This window comes from Anas acuta, chromosome 19 (genome assembly GCF_963932015.1).
Source record: "Anas acuta chromosome 19, bAnaAcu1.1, whole genome shotgun sequence".
In the NCBI taxonomy this organism is placed as follows: domain Eukaryota; kingdom Metazoa; phylum Chordata; class Aves; order Anseriformes; family Anatidae; genus Anas; species Anas acuta.
This window is the reverse complement of record NC_088997.1, coordinates 4,382,571-4,406,918: the sequence shown is the minus strand read 5'-3', so window position 1 is coordinate 4,406,918 and position 24,348 is coordinate 4,382,571. Positions and strand designations below refer to the sequence as shown.

At 41.3% G+C, this 24,348-nt stretch overlaps 1 protein-coding gene across 6 annotated transcripts in view; it reads left to right on the top strand.

Moving 5' to 3' along the window:
- The window catches only part of SPECC1 (sperm antigen with calponin homology and coiled-coil domains 1), an 83,937-nt gene that overhangs the window by 50,285 nt on the left and 9,304 nt on the right, over window positions 1-24,348 (top strand). For 2 of the 6 annotated variants that reach the window (XM_068656238.1, XM_068656239.1), the window contains 5 exons: window positions 5,179-5,324; window positions 5,531-5,631; window positions 6,576-6,657; window positions 10,519-10,669; window positions 11,381-11,483. In XM_068656238.1, the coding sequence (XP_068512339.1) occupies window positions 5,179-5,324; window positions 5,531-5,631; window positions 6,576-6,657; window positions 10,519-10,669; window positions 11,381-11,483 (583 nt within the window). Of the gene's footprint in view, window positions 1-159; window positions 238-581; window positions 1,912-5,178; window positions 5,325-5,530; window positions 5,632-6,575; window positions 6,658-10,518; window positions 10,670-11,380; window positions 11,484-24,348 lie in introns of those variants that run through there. The other 4 variants (XR_011089024.1, XM_068656240.1, XM_068656241.1 and 1 more) reach the window with 2 other exon arrangements.

Sequence of the window (24,348 nt, the reverse complement as noted above, 5' to 3'; positions counted from 1 at the left end):
TGTCAGTCTGTATGTGCTGATGTGCTGCTCATTTGTGCCTGTGTTTTGCAGCTGTTTTGTCTTACGGAGGTTTGATAGTTCATTCTGCTCTCACTTGAAGTAAGCAAAGTAGAATGTCGCAGCAGGGCCCTTGAAGTATTGTTTGTTTGCTCTGGTTAGGCGCTCCTCAGAATTTTTGGTACCAAGTGGAGATTGTTCCAGCCCCTTTGGTGCAAGGACCCTGAAACGAACTCTGAGGTAGCATGTTTCTAATTACTGAGTAGGTTCATGTGCCCATTTTGACTGAATAGTCCTAAATGATTATAGGCAAGGAAAGCCAGGAATGCCACCATCTCTGTCCTTTGAAATTGGGTCCTTGGCTCTGAGAATTTAATCTCTTCCTATCTGAGCAACCAGCAGTAAAAATAAATCTAAGCTGGTGTGGTGGAGTGTTAAGGCACTCCTTTAAGAGATGGGCTTTGCGCCGCCACCAGCATTTCCCCCTTTCCCCTTTATTTAGTGAGGGTGGGATGGATGATTAACTAGAATGGGCATTGTATTGCTTCTTATAACGTCACCCACTGTTGTCTGTATTTCTGTAGGTGCCTGAACTCTACCAGCTAACACAGCCCTGGATGGATGCATAGCCAGGCCTGTGAGACACTTCAGGACATGCCTTCAACTTGCAGCTGAAAAAGGGAAGTTTCAATTGGAGAAAAGCAACTCCAGTTTTTTATTGCCCTGCAAAAGTCGAATGTATCGCAAAGTGTGAATGCTGCTCTGGTCCACCTTCCCTCCATGGGCAAGAGCCTGCTTCTTTGTTTCAGAAGGCTTCTATCTTCAGAAGACTCCATGAGGCTGAAAACGTTCTGAACTAGCTTAAAGCCAACTATTCGTAACCACAGAGATTTGGGGCACTGAAATAATTTACAGTCCTTTTGGAGGGATGGGGGTATTTTTCCTGGAACAGAAGTTCAAATGTGCCATTTTACGCTTAAAAATAAAACTGAGTGTGTATGTCTAATTTGTAAAAATACACATTGTGTTCTCCATATAATATTATATCCATAGATCTGTGTGTCTAAATACACGTGCATACAGATCTGTACATATACATACACACAAACTCAAGTGATTCCCACCTTTGCAGCTGGGTGAGTTGCTCATGGAAATTAGGTTACTGAAATCCAGCAGGAAAATCGAATAGAAACATTAAGTTACTGAATTGGTATCAGCTGTTTTGTTCGTTTGGGGCTTTTAATATTGCATTGACAATGCACTCACCACTTGGTGGCATGTCTCACTCAGTGTGTGTTAGGAAGCAGTGTGATGCTCGAGGAGCATATTCTGCTCTGACTTTCACAGCATGTGTCCTGTGTGAGGTTTGTCCTGGCTGAGAATTGCAGATGGATAGATCCAGAAGAAAAAAGCAATGAATATATTAAGCTCCTAATCAGTATCCTCTCAGAAGGTGTCTTTCACATGCCCTTATTGTCAGTGAACCAACTCAGGTGAAGTATATGATCAGGGAGAACTTGCTTCAATTCAGTTTTGCTACTGGAGACACCTGGAGAAAGTTTTCATTGGATACCAACAAGAAACTGAGAAGTTACCATTTGTGCCAGAAGATCGTCAGTTCGTTCCAGGACTGGAATTTCATATTTTGGATGTGGGATTCCTGTCCTTTTCTCCTGGATGCGAAGACCTAGCAGGGGCCTGATCTCAGAGCAGGCTGAGCTAAAGAATTCTTCAGCACGTCCTGGCTCTGGCACGGCCTTCACCTATGTGCCATGCTACTGGAGTGTATGCATATATGCACACTTGTGTTGCCTTTCCTTACTGTGCTGGCAGCTGTTGAATGTCGGTTTTTATGTTTAAGAAATATATATATTGAAGTGCCAAATAAATGTTTGTGTCCGGAATTGTCTGCTGCCTACTCTTGGCATCTTTTCTGTTCTGTGTATCAGCAGCTGTGTGTCTCTGTGTTTCTTGGAGTTCAGGAGGATTCACACCGACAGGAACTGTGTCAAAGACTAGATTGCAGAGCAATTATTTCTGAAATGTAGTTCTGTTGTCCTAAGCCACTTGTAATGGAGAGATCAGAGCAGTTAAACTTTCAAACCCATGAAGGCTGCTGTTGCCAAAATCTGTATGTTAAGCACAGAAAGACTTGTACCGTGTTATTGTCCACGTATTCTAAACCTGAAAAAACAGACTAACTCTTCTCTTTAGAGAAGAGCTCACTGTATCTACTTCTCTCACCAGTGAACGAAGCTAAGCAGTGGTTTTGTGAAAAGGGCTCTGCACATCAGAATTCCTTTGTGGCTGAAGTGCTCTGCTTCCTCCTGGAGCTGCTCCACTGGAGCCAGCTGCACTTGCAGCTTTTTACTATGTAAACCATTCATCCTTGTTTCAAGGAAAGCATACAGCAGTAGATGACATTTCTTAACTCCATCCTCTTTGTAGCAGGGTTTAGTCAGTCTTCTCGGCTGGCCTAAACTATGCAAAGCTAAATGAAGTGTGTGCACAAGGAGCCATTTTTGGTGTGAAGGTGGGGCTCAACATTAGTCTTCGTAACTTGTTCTCCTACACTGTCCTCCACAGCCTGTTACTGCAAGTTCAGTTCTGCTTTTCTGTCAAGAAACCCATGTATGCACACAAAGGTGCATCCCCTTTTTACAGATTTTTCTCTTCAAAAATGGAAGGTACTCACCAGGTTTCACAATTCTTCGTTGTTTGTTGGCTGTTCTCTTTGGCATGGGATGAAGTGAGTAGGTCTCAGCAGCATTCTACCTGCTTTCATGCCAGCATTTACAATGTGAGAGGCCTCTGTTTTCTGCTGTGATGGTGTTTCATCTAGGAGGTTGTTTCAGGGTGCATTAGGAGTGTTACAAATATACAGACTTAAGGTTGCAGGACGCATTCTAACAAAATCGGACCCAGTAGCAGCTCCAGTGCGTGAATATTCATAATTAATCTGTACAATGACAGAATAGTGGTGCGTGATTTCTCAGTGGACTTGACTGTGGCGTGGCACACAGGCTGGTCTAGGTACGCTGATTTAATTTTAACCAGTTTGCATCCTTTTGCAGTGAGAGGCTAGACTAGTCTGTGAGGTGTGAGCTTTTCTCCGAGTTAAATCCTGACCCATGATCTGTAGCCTCACTGAGCCAGGTGGTTGTATTGGCAGCCATCAGTCTTTTACGATGTCTTGTGGTGCCATTTAGTACAGTTCCTCTCGGAATGAATGAAATCTGGAGCCAGACCCTTTTCCTGCTGAAGTGATGGCAGCCTGGAACATACCTTTGGCTTATTTTATTCTCAAGATTGACCAGTTGGCCTACAGGCGTTGACCGTTCCTTTCCTACTAGGATAATGTCCCACAAACCTCGTGCTTTTTGCTCTTTGCCTGGTTAAACAGGCAGATCTCTGTAATTCTTGAAAATGCAATGTATTGCGTTGGGTGGCTTGGTGTCCTGAGGCCAAAATCTGTCCTTTCTCTGTACTTTATTAGGCTCCTTCAGCTTATGTGTTGTCTTACAAATGGAGTGCAGACACTATCACCTGTTGATTTGTTGCTAATGTCTTACGAAGCCATGAAAGAAAAAGTGAAGGGCTGAGCTTAAAATTAGCCAGCAAAACACTGGCTCCCTCAGAGCTCGGTGGATCTTATCCAGTCTGCCTTTCCTCCTTATTGGATTAAATGGAGAATGGAACTGAAATGGCTTTTTCTATAGCCATCTGCCTCTGCAGGCCCCCCTGGCACACAAGTAGCTTGAATGAATTAGCAAAGAAATGTCTGCTTAAAGACAGCACCTCCTTAAGCTCTGCCAGAAATAGAAGCGTGAGTCACTCTTATTCTCGTATTCATTGACACCCTTTAGCCCCTTGCATTTTGTACACTGTGATGCCAAAAAGGGAAGAAAAAGGGCTCGACTTATATTTTTAGCTGAACAGAAGTTCTTCCACCTCATGGGCACTTTCCTCATAGAATCTTCCAGATGTCTTATGAAATATTTTCTGTTTTTTGTTTGTTGTTTTTTTTTTTGACACGAATCTCTTGGCCCCTACCCTACTTCAGAGCAGAGGAAGGTGGTGAAGCCTCAAATCCTGTAAATCAGCGTGTGTTTATTAAGCAGCTAGGAGATTGGGAGAACAATGTGATAAAGACTCTCTTTTTACACCACTAGGCTTTATCTAATTGCAGCTTTCCTAAAGTAAAGCTAGGTAATTGACTCGAAGTCCACCTGAGACCTTCTGGGTAAGTACAGTGTCAGTGCAATTTCAGCCAGATCCATAAAGTGCATGACTAGAAGCGATGGTTATACTACATGGTTACATTTGCTATTTAACACAAATGTGGACTTTCCTGTACTAATTCCTTGCAAGTCCAGCACCTAATCTTGACTTAAAAATTTCCTGTCGATGGAGCAACTTAATGATCCACAATAAAATACGGGCCTTATTTCTATTTTGAGTTTGTCTATCTTCATTCCAGCCATTGAATTTTGGTGTTCCTTTTTCTGTTAGGATGAAGCACTTTTAAGTTTTATTCCCTATATAACTGTTTATGGATTGTGATTGAGGGTTTACTTGTTCAGCAGACATCCTTGTTGATAAGCTGTAAGAGTTGAATTTCAATATTTTTCCTTATGAAGCAAGTTTTCTAGTTTAATTTTCATGGCTCTTAGCTGAACCCTGTCCAGCTAATTATTTTACTTTCAATTATGGTATTTTAACTGCTAACAATTACGCCAGCAGTGGTCACACCAATTAAAAACACCGAGTGTAAAATAACATTTTTCTGTTTGGTTATTTTCCTTGTTAGTCAACTGAGGACCACGTTAGGCCCTTGGCCTTTGTGCTGTATTGAAGGCCCATCTTAGGCGATTATTGGTTGGTTTTGATTACTCCCAAGTCTCATGAAACTCCTTTTATTCCGTGATAATCTTCCATCCTGTGACTTGATGGGGAATGGAGATGATATGGTTAATAACACAAGAAATTTAAGACTCAATGATTTTAACATCTGCTAGGCACTCCGAAACAGGAGCACGAACATGGTAATAGTGGGTACACGTTCTGGGCGTTACAATTAACAATGTGCATCGTTGGATTTGCCTTACTACATATAAAGACCTTTAATCTCTGCTTGCACTTCCTGTTGCCACTGACTTTGATCTGCTTTCTGCTTTGCAGGCTGACAGCCGAAGAGGTAGAATCTATAGAGGCAGATACAAGCAACCGCTGGCAAGGAGTCTGCATTAACAGAGCATCTCCCACACCGTCAGAATCTGCAGCCACTGTGAAGTCGCTAATAAAATCATTTGACTTAGGATGTTCAGGTACAGTGTATTTTGTAGTAAACCTTTTTTGGGGGAGTGAGTAGGTAATTTCTGCTGTCTTGTGATGCAATTGCTTAGTGCAAATTCTCTGTCAGTGCTTGGTTCAGGACTGTCCATGGAATGTCACTACATCGTTGGTTACTGTTTTAATGAGAGGAAGATGGTTGGTTTTGAAATGCAATTGTTTCCATGTTTTTCTCTTACAGGTAGCACTGGACAAAACATCTCAGTTCACAAGGTCCCTAGGAGCCCTCTAAGTGGAATTCCAGTGAGGACAGCCCCCGCAGCTGCTGTTTCCCCCATGCAGGTGAAAGGAACTCTTTCCATCATCACGGTTTTAAAATGGGTAGATGCAGTGTTTGCATGACACTGCTTCAGCATGCCAACATACATATGTTGACAAGGGGAAAAGGAAACTCATCTGTTTATTTGCTGTGAGACATCAAATGCTATAGTACTAACAAAAAGGATCAAAGTGAGTTTGCATTTGACCTCAGTTTAGAGTTTTCAGTGGACGGATATGAACTCTTTGGAATACAATTCTGAACTTTAATCACTGTTAACCAGAAAATAGGTTTCAATTATTGGTAGTGAGTTATGAGAAACATCAGCCTAAGCTAGGCATGTGAATTGACAAGGGGTAATAAGTTTCAAAGATGTATGTTATCCAGTGAGTTCATACAGTGCTGACTGAAGAGCTCTTATGGTTTGATTTTTTTCCCTTCATGGAGCATAACTGTTGTGGAATATAGTACTTTCTATGATTCACTGAATCAATTAACTTTCTGTAAGCAATTTTCAATCTTTGGTATAGTGTTGTTGGAAATGCTGTGTGTTAGCACATTTCATCCAAAGAATCAGCAAAGGATTAAAGAAGGGAGTTAAACTGAGGTCTGAGAACTTTCTATGAATGCATGGGTGGGTATTAATGCTGAAAACTGGGGCTGAGAATTCTGGCATATGATCCAGGGTGCTGTGGACAGAAGACACAGTTAGGAACAGACATTCTTACTTTGGGTTGGAGACACTCGTACTAGATTATGTTTGGCAAGAGAAAAACATGCAAATAAGAATGTGAAATAATTCACGAACTGATCTCTTGCCACCTAAAAATATTGGCTCTTTGTCCTTTTGTTTTTCACCACCCTTTATCCAGCTCTAGGTGCAAAGCAGAAGCATCTCTTCTTTTTGCTTGCCTGTTTAAGTGTGTTGTCTTGTATTTTTTAATCCTTTTGTACATTTGTTTCACAGAGACATTCTGTTTATAACAACACAAAGCCAGCCAGCAAAGGAGTTGCCAAGCACGCAGAACTTTCAGACCTTCCTCTTTCAGGTAAATTGCAGTAAATGTACAAATGCTGCCTCTTTTTGCCAGCAAAATCTTATCATTAAATGTTGGTCTCTCTGGGCCATTTTTCCTCTTTGCCTACGGTCAAAGGAAACGTGAAGAAGTGTCTTTTGTATCTCTACTTAGAGAACTTTTTAATTTGGACATGTTTCCATCTTGAGCATAGCCTTAGAAAATTAAAAAAAAAAAAAAAAAAAAAAAATAAAGGTGATACAATATGGTTTGCCAACACAAACTTGCCGTCTTTATTTCAAAGTATCCGTGGCACCTCTTTAATCTGTGCCGTGGAGCTGAAATGGACTGATTTTTTTTTTTTTCAACATATATGTATCTGGAATAAACCCAAGGCACTGTCTTCTGGGGGCCTGTTTGTTTTTAAATTGGGCTTCATTTGAAATACATGAAACATTTCAGATACAGATGCAACTGTTTTAGGAGCAGTCTTATTTGGGCTTGAAGTAGTTTGTTTTGTAAGTTCTCAGGAGAGGCATTTGTTTTTCTTTCACACTTTGCTTTTGTTCTCTTGTCATTTAATATTCTTTTCTACCAGTGTTTGTTTCCCTTTTCTCCAGGGCCCTTTATTTTGCTTATCTAGTCCTGAATGTAGTTATTGCATTGGAATCAAAGCTAGTACCAATAGATTATTTAATTTTTAAGGACAGATGAAGTATTATATTCATGTAGTCAGGCCTGAACTAGGAGGCAGTTTCTGCAATAGTTTGTTAGCACAGGAGAGAAATTAGAACCTGTCCACCTTTTAAACTCTTCAAATAAACTGCTAAAATGCCCCTTCCAGAATTCAGAAGTGAAGAGATACTGGATCTGAACAGTAAAACAGTTTATAAGGCGGATGGCAACATAAATAACCATTAATCTTGTCTGTGCTACCAGTTTCTACTGCAAGAGTAAATGATAAGAAAACAGAAGTTATTAGTGGAACAGACAGGTTCCTTATACGTGTCAACTGATTTCCAGAAAATGTCTTGCAGGAGAGTGTATTCTGATCCTAAACAGAACATAAAACCATTTTAGTCTCTACTAATTTACTGTATGGTGAAGTAATCTGTCAGCTGTAATATAATGCTGTTCCCTAATAATAAGTATCCCAGTTCAGGCTGTGGATAATTGCTGTTATTACCCATAGACAATTGTTCCATGAAAATCTGTTTAAATCAACAGATATTTTATTAGCCATTGTATGCTAAAAATTTATGGTCACTTATCTAACAAGTTCCTGCATCTACCACTTCACTCTGTACCTGGGTCTGATTTAGTTCCAGTAATCCATAGCAAATGCTTACTCACTATAAAATTGTAATAGCTCTGGTTCCAATCTAAATAATCCTAGAAGGCAGTTGATCCAAGTCCTATGCAAACAAGACTGAATTAAAAAAATATCCCCAAGGAAATTCAGAGTGAAGTAGTCTCCATAATAATAATCTTCTGGCTGATTCCATCTGACTAGTATCATAGCAGGGTTCTGTGATGTCCTTAATCTGACCCAAATGCTATATTACTGCAGAGGGGAGCGGATTACTTCACAGAGGGAGCAGGTTTTTGACCATGATCTTTTCAGTTAGAATCATAGGTTTACTGGTTTTGTCCTGGAGTGTCTGGGAGCCAGAAATAAGTCAGAGGAAGTACATTACTCATGCAAGAAAGACTCAAGGTACAAGGCTGGATACGGTTACTTGCACCACTTTGGCACTACTGTATAAGTCACGCCAGTAGCCAAAAAGTTTCTTTAAATAGTGCAAACAGATTGTGCTAACAGGATATGATGTTCCTTAATCATTATCTCATTTCTTTTTCCAAATGGCTCCTAATATACCCTCGTCTGCACCCTCCTTTCTTTGCAGTTACACAGCACAGTACTTCCAATAGCTTTTATTCCTGTCTGGGAGCCTTCCTTATCCTTCTCTTTCTTGTACCACACATGAATGCGTTCTGAATGATTGGCACAGCACTTCTTAATTGCACCATGCCATTAGCCAAGTCCAATTATGTTAATGACAATTTAACAGTGCGCTTTTTTTGCCACCCTTACAGGCTAGTGAGAAACCTACATTCCTCTTCATAATGTTCAGATTTTACCTATTGATATGCCCTTTGTTGTACATCTGTTTCTCTAAACAAAATATTTTTAAATTTAAAAAAACAAGAATAATTCATTGAATGCCTGTCTGACTGGCGTGGCTATTAACATTTGAGATAACTGGGAGAAGCAGTTGGCAGTTCTCCATCAACTCAACCTAAAGAGGAGCTAGAAGAGACATATGCATGTGGACCGTACAGTGGAAAACCACCAAAAGGCATAAAATCAGATTTTCTGTATTGCCTTCAAATGGCAAAGGGATAATATATCCAAATACTCATACACACAGACATGTGGAGTTACTTCTTCTAAATAAGCTCAGCTGGCTGGTTGGGAGGAGAGGGCCTCCCTGTTCAGGGAGGTAAATGAGATCTAGGGTTTCTGTTCTGCATTTTGTAGTGTGCAGTATTTTAAAGCATTATCCTGGTGCTATTTCTTGTTACAAATTTATGATGTACATGAAGAAGGGGAAGGGGAGTGGAGGGAAGGATGATCCTGACTGAACAAGGTGTATGCAAACACAACAAAGCTCTGCCAACAGCCAGGTTTCGTGGAATAAAACAGTCCCAGGACTGGATTCTGTCCTTTTCCATCAATATGACTTAATAGATAGGAACTTAGCAGTCTTCTCTGATGTGGAAAGAAGGTGCAGTAATGCCTATAGCTCTCAGCAGCTATAAATGCTGTTAGTCTAATGACTTGCAGGAGCCGAAGGAAGGGCTGCTGCACACCTATGGTTACCACGCTCCATTTGGAAGGATGTGCTTGTCTGGCAACTGCTGATACACCCCAGCTGAAAAGAAATTTAGGATTGATTCACTGATACTATCCTTTGCTGAAGCTAAGAAGGAATTCATACGTTTAGGAGATGTGACATTATTTAATTATTAACATAGGGAAGTAGCTGAAAAGAAAGACAAAGTTAAATGTTCTGCATTCAATTAATTTCTGATACCTCATAATGTGCTGCTCATAGATCCTGGCTTGTTGACAGTCTGTCTACAGAGAAAAAATGGACAACTCTGTTATTCATCTCTCGGTTGTAATTGATGTGCATGGGGAAATAATTTGATTTCTATGATCTCTGGCTTCTGTTCAAAAACGTATCAACATTGGGTTCCATGGCTACTAATTTTGTTGATTTTTTAAAATATACACACACATAAATATATATACTGTAAAACCAATATGTAATATTTAAAAATACTTAATATATGTCATAATAATACAGATGCATCTGCTGTGAATATATTGGGACTTCCCAAAGTCATGTTAGATAGGATACCAAGCATCATGTGATAATAAATGCCTTTTACTGCTGGGTTGTATTAAGAAGACAAGAGGTCATCTTGTTACATGAATATTAGTGGCAGGAAAAGAAATTATTATACTAGGGCTGGTCAGTCATCTGGTGAAGATATCTGGTGATCAGCTTTTGAACCTTTAAGTCTGTGGATTTTGGTATTTCCCCTCATTCACCTGAGGCCCCTACCCCCCAGCAGGAGTATCAATCACAGGAAACCAGGCAGTCTGTATTGTTGAAATCATCAAAGCCATTCCTTGTTATGATCACCTCTAATCTGCTCAAGGTTTCCTAGCCCCATGTGTGTTTAATGAACAAATGAGTACGTTTGTTTAGAATCAAAACAACAGACTACATATTGTGTGCTGGGTGGCAGGACAGTGATTAATCGAATTCCTCAGACTGCAAACTGACAGCTTTTTTTTTTTTTCCTTTTTAATTCCCACAGACCTTCTGAAGGGGAGAAATGACGAGCTGAAACCAGACCATTACCTCCGCAAAAGCCCCTCCCTGGAATCCCTGAGCAAACCCCCTATGGCCTTCAGCAGCAGAATGCTTACCTCAAACTCCAGCAGCTTGAAACCCCAAAGCAAACTCAGGTACAAGCTAAGTTTCCTGGGAAAAACAGCGCATTGGAAAGATTGACAGCATTACCTAGCACCAAGATGAACGTTTCAATCCAGTGGATTTTTGTCTCCAGTAGAAAGTCTGCTGGCTACTCTATCTGATTCTGAATTACCAGGCTGTGTAAACTATACCAGAGCCGAATATCAAAATTCAGGCTATAATAACCACAATTATCTGTAAGATGAGCAATTGTGACAAAATGAGGATAGCAAGCTTTCAGGAGTCACTCAGTTGTATGTCAAAATCCCATCATTATCTTGCTGTAGCTTTGCACGTTATGGTGAGTTAAAAAACTAAAAGCTTTGAGGTCTAGGAGAAAGCCAGACACATCATTTTCCTCTGGTTTCCACCATTATTCACAGAAGTAAACGTTGTAGGGTGAAGGCAGTGTGGGTGTTTTGACAGATGGCCTTTAACTGTACTCTAGGCCTTAATTGCAATACAGATTCCAGATATTTCAGTTAATTCAAGAACTCATTTTGCAGCAGCTCAATTGGATGTGAATTTATTGTTACAGATTCTTTAGATAGAAGTTGTGCTCTGAAAGCTATTAGTTTGGTTTCCATTTAGGTTCTGTATGCCATCTTGGTTTGTCATATGGATATTATTTATACACTGTAAAAAAAAAAAAAAAGAGATTTCAAACATATTTGTCTTCTTCTCCCTTACGCCCCCTGGATTAGTGTGGAGAGAAAGGACCCATTGGCAGCCCTTGCCCGGGAGTATGGTGGTTCGAAGAGGAACGCTCTGTTGAAATGGTGCCAAAAGAAGACAGAGGGCTACCAGGTACATTTTTACTTTCCTCTAGAGAACAGTTCCATCATTTTCTTACACACGTTCAGTAAGCAATGTCACTTCAGAGAAATGTATTCAGTCTGCTGCTTTTTACATGTTTACTTCTGTTGGGTGTTTTCTATACTCTTCCTTCAGATTTCTTTAACACTGCGGACCCCAATATTACATTGTCATAAGTAATTCACATGCAAAAGCTGAAGTATTTGCAGCATCAAAGGTCACTGATGGTGAGAAACAGTGTCTATGAACGGTGGCTTCAATTTGGTATCAATTTTTGAAATGACACTAACATTTTTGTATAGGTTGTGTGTTATTATGAGTGTTTTCTTTTTGGTAATTTCTGTAAAACTAAATAAATATTTCTATGTGTGGCCTTGCCCAAACTGCAACTTAGGGCCCTGCTCTTTCTAATCTACGGAAGTTTCACTGAATTTTACAAAACAAGTTTTGACTGCTTGAGAACTTGTGATTTCTTTATGTAGTGATTTTCCACTGCTGAACAGGCATAATAATTTCTCCAGTTATTGTACAGCCATTGCTGTGCTCATAAAGCTCTTGCTGGTGTTTGTATACAGTTGAGTTAGACCTTGGACTCTGCTTGTAACTGAGCTGTAGAAGGCGGTTACAGGCAACAGTCCATCCTGTGATATATGCTGGGTGTGCAGGATAGTCTTAGTTTGATATAATGTTGAGATTTTTTTTTCTTAAGAATAATATTGTTTGTTACTTAGAGCAGAAGACAAAAGCAGTTATCACCACATGATATGCACCCTGGAGCAAGTCTTTAATAAAAGCAGAGCCCATCTTTTAAAGTAAATAATAACATATTTTTTTCTTCACAACTGGCTCTTTATGAAGCATTAGCTGCAGGGCACAGGAGTTTGGAAGAAAAGACAGTAGCTTTCTCTTTAAATAAGCTCATCTCTGAAAGTGTGAGTTGTTTCTTAGCACATAGCACACATTCATGTGCACATGAATGACTTGCACAAACTTTACAGAAGGACAAGTACCAGAGAAAGCTCTTGCCTTTAGACACACCTTAGAAGCAATAAAGCCAGGGTTAGATTTTAGCCTCCAATTGTGCGATACTGCATAGAAGGCTCTAGTGCTGTCCTGTGAAGTTGCATCTTCAACTCTGTTGAATTTTTATTTACTTGTATCTCATCTTCTAAAATTCTCCTGGTTTTGGATTAGAAGTTATTTGGGGAGAGGGGAAGGGGTGGGGACACATGACACATTTCCATCCTGTCCTCAGAAAATGATTGGCAAAATACAACTTTTCCAAGTCTAATTTTTGTTAGGCCAGAAAGCCCAACCCCTGAGTAAGACTTTCTCCTGCCCTTTTTTGTTTTAAATGTCATACGTAGGAACTTCCTCCACTTCTTTTAAAATAGCCTGACTCATCTGGGTTCACTGTTGGAAGTGTTCTCTGGGAGGCAGCCTGTAGTAGTTACCTTTGTCTGATTACACCCAGGTAGGACTGAAGGTACTGCTTTTAGAAATTACTGTGCCGCTTGCAGACATAAAGGCCTGCCCTGATGCGGGAGGTACCAGACTGGTGACAAGTATTCCCTCTGTAATAGAAAAGAGAAGGAGTTTTGTTTTTCTATCCTGAACCCAAGTAGTGCAGCTAACAGTGTATCGGATAGCAGGCCACCCAGGAGGTATGCAAGCAGCCCGGGTCTATTTGTTTTTCCTTTTAGTATTAGTCTCTGGAGGAAAGCATGTCCCTGGCTCAGAGGACAATAGAAATCTTTCCTTTATATATGGCTGCTGGAATGCTGTTACTACTAACGTGACTGTCCAGCTGATATTTCAGAAAAAGCTTTGTCATTTTGGTTCCTGCTCTGCTGAGGCTCTTGTTCGGTTGAAGGCCATCCTCTGTCGTTAGTCTAAAGCAGCAGAATGAACGCTCAGCAGTTTTCAAAAAGAGCAGGTACAGCACTGACAAACACTGTGTAGGCCAGGAGAAGCTGAGGAGTTCAGCCTGTGGGGTGTGTGTGTGAGTGGGGGGGTTATTGCCTAGAGTGTTAAGATCTGAGTAGAAATTAAAATCAGATGTATCAAAGGACAAACAATGTCTTGATTTATGGTGAGAGTCTCGCCTCTCTATCCTCATTGCTTCGTTTAGAGGCACTATCTCTTGGACAGTCTTCCCCAGATTCTTGTTCCCATCGTGCTCGCTGTGGTGCATTCACGGACTCTTCGTGAACTAGCTTTCCCCTGACCCTTGCACCCTTACGATAAGGCTGATATTGAGCTCCACAGGGAATTTTTATCGTTCTGGAGTACAGAGAGCTGGAGTGGAGGAAAGAGCATCATCCTCCTTCCTGCCTTAGCCACTGCACTGGTGGGAATGAAGTAATGAGCTCCAGCAAGCAGAACCCCGATGACGTGCATCACTTATTTTTCATACATAAGACCCCGTCTGTGAGGCATTGTCTGTGCAGATCCCAGCATACTGCTATGTTCCTTCTGACATGAAGCTCAGAACCACAAGTAGTTTGGGAAGCAAACTATTTTCAGCTCGGTGACGCAGTGGAATGAGAGAAAATAAGACTTGATGCTTGGCTGCCTAGCTTCTTATTTTCGGTATCGCAGTGTGCTGCCTCGGAGGTTTAATATAAGTCTGTCTGTGAGCTGAAGAGGAGGAGGGGGATTCCTTTCTGTTTAAATTAGGCAGAAACCTGATTTCATTAAACGATATGAACAAAACGGATTAGAATAACTGATTCTCTCGGTAGCAGCTACTGCCTGTGTCCCACATCCCCTGAGGAAAGATGGATTAGTGACCTTAGGAGAGTATCTGGGGATAAGACCTAGGGACCAATGCACAAGGCTACACTTTTCAAATGCTTTAATCCATGCAAGGCTTATGCTATAGATAGAAATTTACATTTACTGCTCCTGGCATATATCCTTACACTGACTACAGGGGAACATTCCCTGGCTTTTTACTTCAGTGTGGTGTTCCCTGGGAGGCAATCTCATAAAACAAGAGAGGGACACTGGAGGGAGTTGAGAGAAGTGCAACAGAAATGAATGTTGGCCTGGAGGGTTTGATTTGTTTTTTTAAATAAAGAAATTGCATGAGTTTACAGTAACTGAGGGGAAACATGAAAGCGTCTACGTGTCTCTAATCTGCTATGTCATTTCTAAGATCTCTATTTAAACAGTGATTTGATATCAAAAGGTTATGAACACTAAGGAGAAAGTAATATTTTAGAAAATGGAGAAGGAAGTACGAGAATTGAGGTAAAGCTGTTGCTGATAAACTGAAGTTCAGTTTAATGACTTAGAGGAAAAAAAATATGGAAGTGAGATCTCAAACTATGGTACGTTCTAGCATATGATTTCAGTTGTCAGGTTTCAATGCCTAGATCAACGTTTTCTGGCATTTTGGGCATCAATTTTGAATAACTGTTCAGGGGAAGTGCAAAAAAATCACAGCATCAAAAAGAATGGCCGTGAAATAAGGCTTTGGGCTTAGTGGCTTTTTGCAATACTTCCTTGAGGAAAATCTCCAGCTTGAAAAACAAACAAGCAAACAAAATGAACTCAACTCAATCTGAAGTGTGGTTGCCTATAAGAAATGTACACTGCCACATCTCTTTTGCTAAGTATGCATAGACTGTTCGTCCTGCCTCTCTGAATTTGTTGACATCATGGTATGTAATGTAGGGTGGTGAGGTGACCAGACTTGAGAACTGCTTTTGTGGCTCTGCAGCTCAATTACCACAAGTCCTTTAAACCACAAAGCCTGCTGAGAGTAAGTTATTTATGTTAAAATAGCTTTTTCTCTGTTGTCTTGTGTTTTTTTTTTTTTTTTTTTTTTTCCTCATCTATTTAAAAAGATTATACATCATAGCAACAGTGTGAAGTAGAAATTTGGTGCCTCTTTTCTAATAGGCTCTGTTCCCATGAGTCATAACTCCTGGAAGCTGCTGAGAGTCATTCTTGTTGCATTATCACCTTCCATAATCATATCATTAGTGACTGTAGTGTCATTTAAGTGCTCTGGTTCTTTTTGCTCTCTGTGGAGACCATTTGTCAAGGGGCCAAACCTCTCTAGATTAAGTCTATTGCTATTCACAGAAGTATTGTGAAAACAGGGAACATCAAGAGGCACTTAACCCGTGATCATTAAAAATTAGGATTATTATTTCTGCCGCATACCCTCTTCAGAGATGAGATGGAATTGCTACCATGTTAATGAAGATGGCTTGCTTAAAAGAACTGTTTTTGCATTTTTTTCCAACTACTACACATCTATCCTATGGCACAGAGGAAAAGAGAATTTGAGACTGAGTCTTTTTTCCAATGTACCATCATGTTTGTTCCTTTTATCAAGTTACAGTTGGTTTAACAGGACCCATTTGGGATCCACTTCTTGAAGAACCACCATCTTTTATACTGAATCTGGCTGTATGGTTGTTTGAGGAAGAAATGCAAAGTAGGAGATAAGAAATGCTGTAGAACTGATAAGGGGGAAATAGTAGCTATACCTCCAAAGATTTTTGTATCATATATTCCCTACCCGTGCAGACGAGCCATTGCTTTATGACTATGACAGTCTGAGTCCATCTTCTCATGGATGGAGGCAGTGCTTCCCATTATCACTGACACCGACGGAAGGCTGACAAATTGGTATCGGTGGTCTTGGTTTCCACAGGAAACTTGGTTTCCACAGCCTCAGATCAGATTTGACACCATCTGGAGGAATCCCAACAGCACACAGTAAGTACTAGGTAGCATGATCTCTACCTAGCTCTCACATCGTACATGTACAAGCAGCTCCTGGAGACAATAATTCCTTTTCATTATTCTGCATTAAAATACTCCAGCAACTACGAGCAAAGCTAGAAGAGACTTTTGTTTCCCTGTTGTATTTGGTGTCACTTACCTCTGCAGCAGGTCCCAGGAACACTGTGCAGTATTAGGAAGTATTCTTAGGAGTGCACTGGAACTATTTTTAGGGCAATAATCTCCAACATATATTGTTTAGTCTGAATTAGTAAAGTACTAAAATCTGTACCCTCAGTCATTCTGAATATTTGTCTGGAAAGTTATGAATTGTTTTTTCATGCTTCCTTTTTTTAAGACACTGTTAGTGTTAGGGCTCTGATGAAATATCCTGATGCTGTCGGCAATACTTGAGCCTTAGTCTTTGCTGAATATTATTAATAAAAGTGCCTTTCCTATGTAGTGCCTCAGCAAACTATTCAAAAAGAAGAAAAATATCTGCCCTGAAGTGTTCCAGTTATTATGGCTATTCCAGCCCTGAGAGACAGCAATTGGAAACAAATTACTTCCAAACATAACCTGAAAGTCATGAAATGTAATTCTGAGTGCTCTTGCTACTAGAAGCATAAAACTGGTATATCAGACCTTGTAGAAATGGCAGCATCTGCACGATACTATATTCTTCTTGTAGCAAGGATGCAAAAGCTTAGGGAGAAAAATAAAGGCTGTGTCAGTATTTGTTGTTTGTCAAGTAATCTAGTGGCTTGGCAGCAGATATAATATAAAGCTTTTTACCCTTTTGTATTCAATTTAAACTCAGAATAATACTAGCTTTATGTTTATGAATTTGTGGCTTTCTTTTTCTCACAGGAATTCACATTCCTTTTCAGTTGTGCGCTGGATAGTATTTCCACCATATCGTCTTTGTTCTTGAGCCCTACTCCGTGGTATTATCCCCTGCTTCTTCCCACGTTTTTTTGATTCATTTGGTGGCTGGATGACATCCAGCACACATTAAGTATCGCCCGAAGATGTGCAAAAGCAGATAGGCTGATGAGGTTCTAACGTGTTCCCTTTGGTCTCATGGACATAGGGCCAACACTCCCATGTCAGGGAGGATGCTGCTGCTTGGCCCACCAGCCAGGGTGCCGGTTCCTTGGCTGCTGATGCAGCAAGCAGGCGAGTTCAGGGGCTGTGTGTTGTGGAGCCCTGCTGTATAACAGATCCACAAGCTCTGTCATGGCCAGTTGTGGATTAACATGTCTGTGTTTGAAAGTTTCTTCCTTATTCTGGAAACCAAGGGTTATATTTAGAAGCAAGAAGCCCATCATTTCTTTGTACGTCATTAGGGTGAGTAGATGACTGTCTTCTTAAGCAACTGCTGTCTCAATCATTTTTTTAAGTCTAGACTGAGCACTTTGCCTCACTTCAGCTTTGCATTGTCTTGGACCATAGAAATGGAACAGACACTATAGCAAATGCTATTGCTGTCCTCAGGTCTGGTGCTCAGGCTGGCAGTGCTAGTAAAGAATCAAAGAACCGAATGGAACAAAAACCAGAACCAATCCTCTCAACCTCTGCACCTGGGCAGAATGTAATTCCTGGGACTTGCCTCATGAAACAATCAAATCAGATGTATCCATTGACGCTAACGTAATGAATGGAGCTTAGTTTTACAGCCTTGAGAATCCTGGTACAGCTGTGCTCTGTCCAAAATGCGATCAGAAAGAACCCAGTTGTTTAATCAGAAGATGTGCCTGTGGATGTGGTAGTGATTCTCTTACCCTTTTCTACCTCACTTTCTGTGTTTGTGTCAACAAGTAGCATAGAACTGCTTCAGTGTGTTCCCAAATTGTATCAGCTTCTCTCTCTCATAGCAGCATTACCACCTTTCTATCCAAGTATTTGACTAGTCATGAGAACTCTATAAGCTGTGGCATTCCATAATTCAGCAGTAACACAGAGGAGTGGACGCAGAAGTTATCTGGCCACCTCTCCAAGCCAGGTCTTTCCAGCAACGGGGACAGGAGGTAAATCCATCTGCTGTTACACACTGTTTGTGTGCTCTGGAAAGGCTGGGTTCCCAGAGTGCTCTCATCTTCTCTACTAACGATCAGTAGTAAAACAAATAACTCCCAATTTGTGTGATATGACTGAGGAGAGATACAGAACAAAACCCCTCCAGATGTAAACGGCAGCCATCTACGCATTCTGAACAGCATTCACGGAGGAGTCGTCCTCTTCTGGGGAAAAGTGGGAAGATTTCCATTCTGCCACACCAACCTGTGTGCTGGCGATTAGAAGCTAATGGCCAGGGCCTGCTAAGTAAACAGAAAAAATCTGGCTGTCTTAATATTTACAAATGCCATTAACGCTTCAAAATTCTTCTCTGGTGGACGGTGACATTTTCTAAAGTACCATACACCAGCGTATCTGCTCTGGTAGGAGAGCCTGCGTATGCTTGTAAATAGCATTGCACCCACATTGCTTAAAGCATTTTGACATTTAGAAGTGGAACGTATGTGCAATGGGGTTTTACCAGGAAGTTATTTTTGTATTCTGTGTATTTCTGAGAACTGGGTAAAATTCCTGTCTCTTTGAGTTTTTCTGATTTTTGCAGAAAACTTTTTAGTTCACTTCAAACAGACTTTTCCTATCTATGCAGTGATCAGAGGGAGTCTTGGTAAAAGCCACTGAGAAAGGAGAGGCTGCCCTGGCTTCAAATAAAAATTGGCAAGAAGGTGATTAGGAATTTTGCTCTCAAGGCTGTTTGGTCCACCTCTGTGATCCTGGCTGTTTTGCGTAATGCCATTACATTGATTTCCTTGGCTGTTAAAACATAGATCATCTTATCTCAGTGGCTGATGATGAGTTTCAGTAAGATTTGGAAATATACCCTGATAAAAGGGGAATACTGAGAATTTTAATTACTGAAAATACAAGTTTGAAATTTCAAGATATTCCCAATTCTTTTCCAGCATCATTTTTTTTCTTCTTCTAAATAAAAACACAGTCCAGTGGGCACACGCAGTTTCTCTATGTCCCAGCTGAAGCCAGGGTTGGGTCTGGAAAATAAATGTAGCAGCTAAATCATGGCATGTTGGGAGTAATCAGTTTAATTTCTAATGTGCAAGTCTCCTTCACAGAGATGCCAATTCATAAACGTGCTTCTTCAGTGTAGCCAGCTAACTTGAGGCAAATTCTACCTTTTTCACGCAAGGGGCTTTATCCTGTAAATGAATTCAAGTCTTTTGATTGGAGGGATAAATTAAATGCCCATGCAGCTCTCTCATGCGTAACTCTCTATCCTGCTGGGTAATTTTAAAAATAGCATTTACATTCTATCCATCCCAAAGTCCAAGACGCTTCCCTCGTGTTGCCTGGATGCAGTGACAATCAGGGAAAACACTGAATTGATTGGTCACCAGCTGGAACAGCTCCAAACTATGAATTTAACTGGGAGAGCGCTGAGCCCTGCTGCCTCTTCCGTGAGTATTCTTTGCTGTTGAGACCTCTCCCTAAGTTGTCCCCATCCTTTGCCGTGAGCCTGCCTTCCTCTGCAGCTTACCCCTCTTCCCAGGAATTCCAGGACGTGTTTAAGCTCTGAGCTATCCCCACAGATAATTAGAAATAACTGTGGGAGCTGTCGCTGTGGTCATTAGCGATTCTGTGCCAGGGCTCCAGGCAGGAAGTAGCTCAGTACCTCCCTCTGCTCCCTCCCTCCTTCCCCAGAATATTTGTGTGGTCCTCGGAGCTGTGCTGCTGCATCTTCCCTCACGCAAAAATAAGGAGTTGTCAACGATTTGAAGGGATTGTGACACGAGGAGAACCAGGTAGTTCCTGGCCTCGCTGTGGCACCCACTTCTGCCTCTCCAGACATAACAAACATGTTTTGTCCAGCTCGCTGAATGGGACAGCAGTGTCAGTTACATAAGTACCACCCACACTTGATAGATATCTCTTGGAACCGTTGATTCACCCCTGAAATGGCCCAGAGATGTTTATAAAGTTGGTTTTGCTTATGCTAGCTCTCATTTGGTCCTGTATATTTATGTATTAAAAAGCTTGTTCACTGTGAGGTCAGCATTAGCCTCTCTCTGCCCCCCCCTCCTTAGAAGCTGGGGTGCAAAGTGATAATAAAGGCCCCAAATGAGAAATATGTACAAAACCCTACTTTATTAGCCACTAGAGAGATCTTTGAAGTAGGTGACTTTTAGTAATGAGAATGTTTTCATAGGGTAATTAGTATTCAAAAGAGCTTGTGCTGTTTGCTAGGAAAAGTTCACATGCATTGTGTGTGTTACGAGCACAGTGCCAGCACTGTCTCTCAAGCTTTTCCCTGATTTATCGGAATCTGTTCTCGTTTTTAAAAGTTGGTCTTTATATATATATTCCAATAAAAAAAAAAAAAATGTGGACAAAGTATGGTGAAATATTTACCCATCCACACAGTGCTGAGAGCAACAGACCTGCTGGCCATGAACAGATGCTGCTTGGCTTATTAAGGCAGTTACTTGTATGTATAGTTACAGTGATGATTTCCATGTCAGTAGCAACTGTATTTTGCCTTGCAAGCAAAGGAAATGGGAGGTCACATAATTACATTATCACGTATTACCATAAATATCTCCCGTTTGGTACCACTTCCTTTTTTTATTCTTACGACAATTTTAGTTATAGCAGCACCACATCTCTTGCAATCAAAATGACGGAACCAAGGTGCCTTGTAGAGGTCATGGACCTCTTCAGTACCTCAGGAAGGAAACGCTGAGCTTGAAGAGCACGCGGATTATTTTATAATAAGCTTTACAGTTTACGCTAAATGATGTTTCTAAAACAACTCATGTCAGATTAGGTTGTTTTGAGTGCAGAGGTTTAGAGAGCATCATGTTACCTGTTCTTGCCAGTCTGCCCCAACTAGGAAAGGTAAGGAAGAACATGGGACATGCCTGACTTTCAGGTATCTTCTCAGAACTCTGTCTTTTGAGAGACTGAAATAGTTGGGAGCAGAAAAATCAGTGTGGAGTGCATGACAATAAGCTTGTTAAATGTCCTCTTTAAATGTCCCTGCTCCCTGTGACTGTTCAGGTCAAGTGATGCTTCTGCCAAAAAAAAAAGAAATGTCATGAACTCAGTTTCATCTTAGCCTTGGCTATGCTAAAAAGGCTCATTAATTCACACTTGCTAAAGCAAATGATAAGCAGTAAAGCTGAAGCAACACGCAGCAACAACCAGCAGTGAAGAAAGGAGTGAAGAGAACCTAGGAATGTGGCAGGAAATGGGGTTTCTTATAAAAAGGAAGGTACTAGATGGGATAACCTTTAAAGAGCTGACACCACTTCCTTATTTCATTGTGCTGTGATTATGCAATTTAACAGCATTTTCACGTGGCATTTTCTGTTATCTGGAGCTACTTGTTTCATCCATGTCTAATCAATAAGATGCATGACGCTGTCTGGCAGAAGTGTTAGAAATACAGATGGTGGGGATAGAAGCACAAAGTTTCGAAGAGAGGTTAAAAATAATCGTTATGGAGACTGCAGCTGCCCAAACCATTTGAACTGGGGATATTAATATAGCCTGGAGGATAGAAGGTCATTTGGCTTCCTTCCCAATCTTGGCTAGCCACTTAATCTCTATACAATAAACAGTATTGCTGTTCCACAAATTATTCTGGATTTATTTTTTTTTTAAATCAAGAGACATTAGTTTATTTTGTCTGCCATTTCAGAGAAAAAGGTTTGTAAGCGAATTCGGAAAGTTTCCTGGTAATAGATTGACTAAATGTGATATGCAAATCGCTTTAGACTTGCCGCTACCCATTGAAAATAGCTGAGTGCAATTGTCCAAGTCATCTGGGTGCACCCTGTAATTACGCAAGAATCCAGGCAGTCTTTAATTTCAGGCATTCATGCCTTTCATCCATCTTAACTGGACCCGACCACACTTCTAATTCACCCACATTTCCAGTAGATTGCCCAAATGTTTCATATCTTTGGCGGAGCATTTCAGATGAACTGGAGTGTTTTGTTTGCTCAGGTTAGGTCGTGCTAACGGGACCCCTTCTTCTCTTGTGTTAATCCTAGGAAGGATTTACCACTTGCCCAGCCAGAGCTCGCAGTTTACATGCTTCCTCTGCTAGAACCTCTCTGGCTGTAGCCCACCAACACGTCCCCCACCAATTAGGGTGTGATGAACCCAAATGAGATTAGCAGTTTCACGCAGCTATTGTTGAAGATGGATGGGTGGAGGTGCTCCTGGGGAATTGCCTTTCAACGTACCTCGATCAGATTTTACGCTAGAAAGGTCAGCGGTCAGCTTTGCAGAGATGTAGCTCGTGAAAGAGGTTCCTGTCCAGACACCTGTGTCTAAATATAACCACTAAAAACCGCTGAAGTGTAAGGCTTCTGCTCTGTGCAGAACATGTGGGTCTTAAAGCTTAAAAACTTGAAGCTGAGCTGGTTTTGGGGAGCTGCTCTTAAAAACAAGGCAATTCCCTTTGGTTCTCTTTACTCTGTATATTCTGCTTATTCTATTATTCTCTATATGTATTTTAACTAGTTCTCTCTTCACTGGTAAAGTTGCTATTCTCTGTGGCCTGAAACCCAACGATGAGCCACTCCAGCGTGTTCCCAGCGTGCTGCCCTGTAGCAGGGACTCCGAGAGGCGCGCTGTGTGCTGGGGAGGGAGGGGGAGAATGATGCTAAGGGTGTAGTTACTGCAGGCTTTCTTCCACAGAGCTCCTTCCAGCCTGGCTTCAAGCTGACTCGTGTCTGTAATTTATAATTCTGGGTCTTACAAGAGAAAATTACGATTCAGAGAGCCGCTGCTGCAGGCGCAGGAGCGTCTGCCGAGCAGGAAGATCTGGGGTCGGTGTTTTAACGAAGAGCCCGTGATGTCGTTGTTGCTTTGTGCTGAAGGCTCGGAGTCAAAGATCTAGCGAAATCTAACGGGGTGGTTGTTTTTTCCTCGGGTAAACAAGAAGTTGTTTTGAGTGAGAACAGATCACACGGATTTCCCTGTGAGCCTTCACCGCGGTGCTCTCAGTGCTGTTATCTGCAAGCAAAGGTCCTGTTCCTGGGGAGGGGGCTGAGGTTAATGACTTGCAGGTGTTCAGTGTCCTTTTAGACTTGGCCTGTCGCTAATGTTATAGATAATGTATTTGCTCTCTAAATAACATGGATTATTATTATTATTAACTTTGCTTAATGTCAGATACTTTACTATGCATAGAAAGGAACCATACAAGTGCTCCGGTACTTTCAGACAGCTGAAACGTTGTACTCTCAAATCTTTCCACACTCCTTTTTGCTACTCCACAAGGCATGCAAAAATTCTTATGTCATCTTTCTATGAAAACCACACCTCTTGTGCCCTGCAGTGAGACTTTCACATTCTTCCCAGGTTTTCAACACTCAAAATATGACTTTCACAGGAGCATTGCAGAAGACCCAGGTCCGGTGCTGCGTAACACGGGTATGGTGTGTCTGCTCCAAAAGGTGCTGGTAACCCTGAGTGGTGCAGACCTGAGCTGCTCAGCACCCTTGGCCCGTGGGTCAGGAGTTGATCTCTGGTGTAAATGCCTTTAGCTGTGTGAAGCCAATGATGGCATGCTAAGGACTGGGACGCTGGTGACACTAGATATTCTACGGCCATAAGGTGGCAAATTTTTCATCCTGACTTCTGAGCACTTTAACTCAATCTGTAGCACCCGTTCCATTTTCCTGTTTCTTCATTCATTCTGTGCACGCTGTGATGTTGCATCTTCTTCCTAACGTGTGCTGTCCTACAAGGTTTAACTTTTAGGTCTATCATGAGAAGCCATGTGCGTTTTTTCAGAGCTTGGAGTAGGATTTCTGCTGTAGGATTTCACACGGAGTGAGAAAGAAATCACCAGGCTCTCCATCCTGCAGTTTGGAAGTGTACATTAACAACCGCCATGTACACAAATAGCTCTTGCATATCCATGGGTTGTGTGCCGAGGAGTAGAGAGGTGTGGCAGAAACACTGGGATGGGTGCCGCTGCCAAAATAATCAGGAGTAGTGAATAGTTTCCAAGGTGTTTGTTCCCTAAATTGTTTTCCTTTTTTTAATGGCTTCAGTGGAGCCAGTG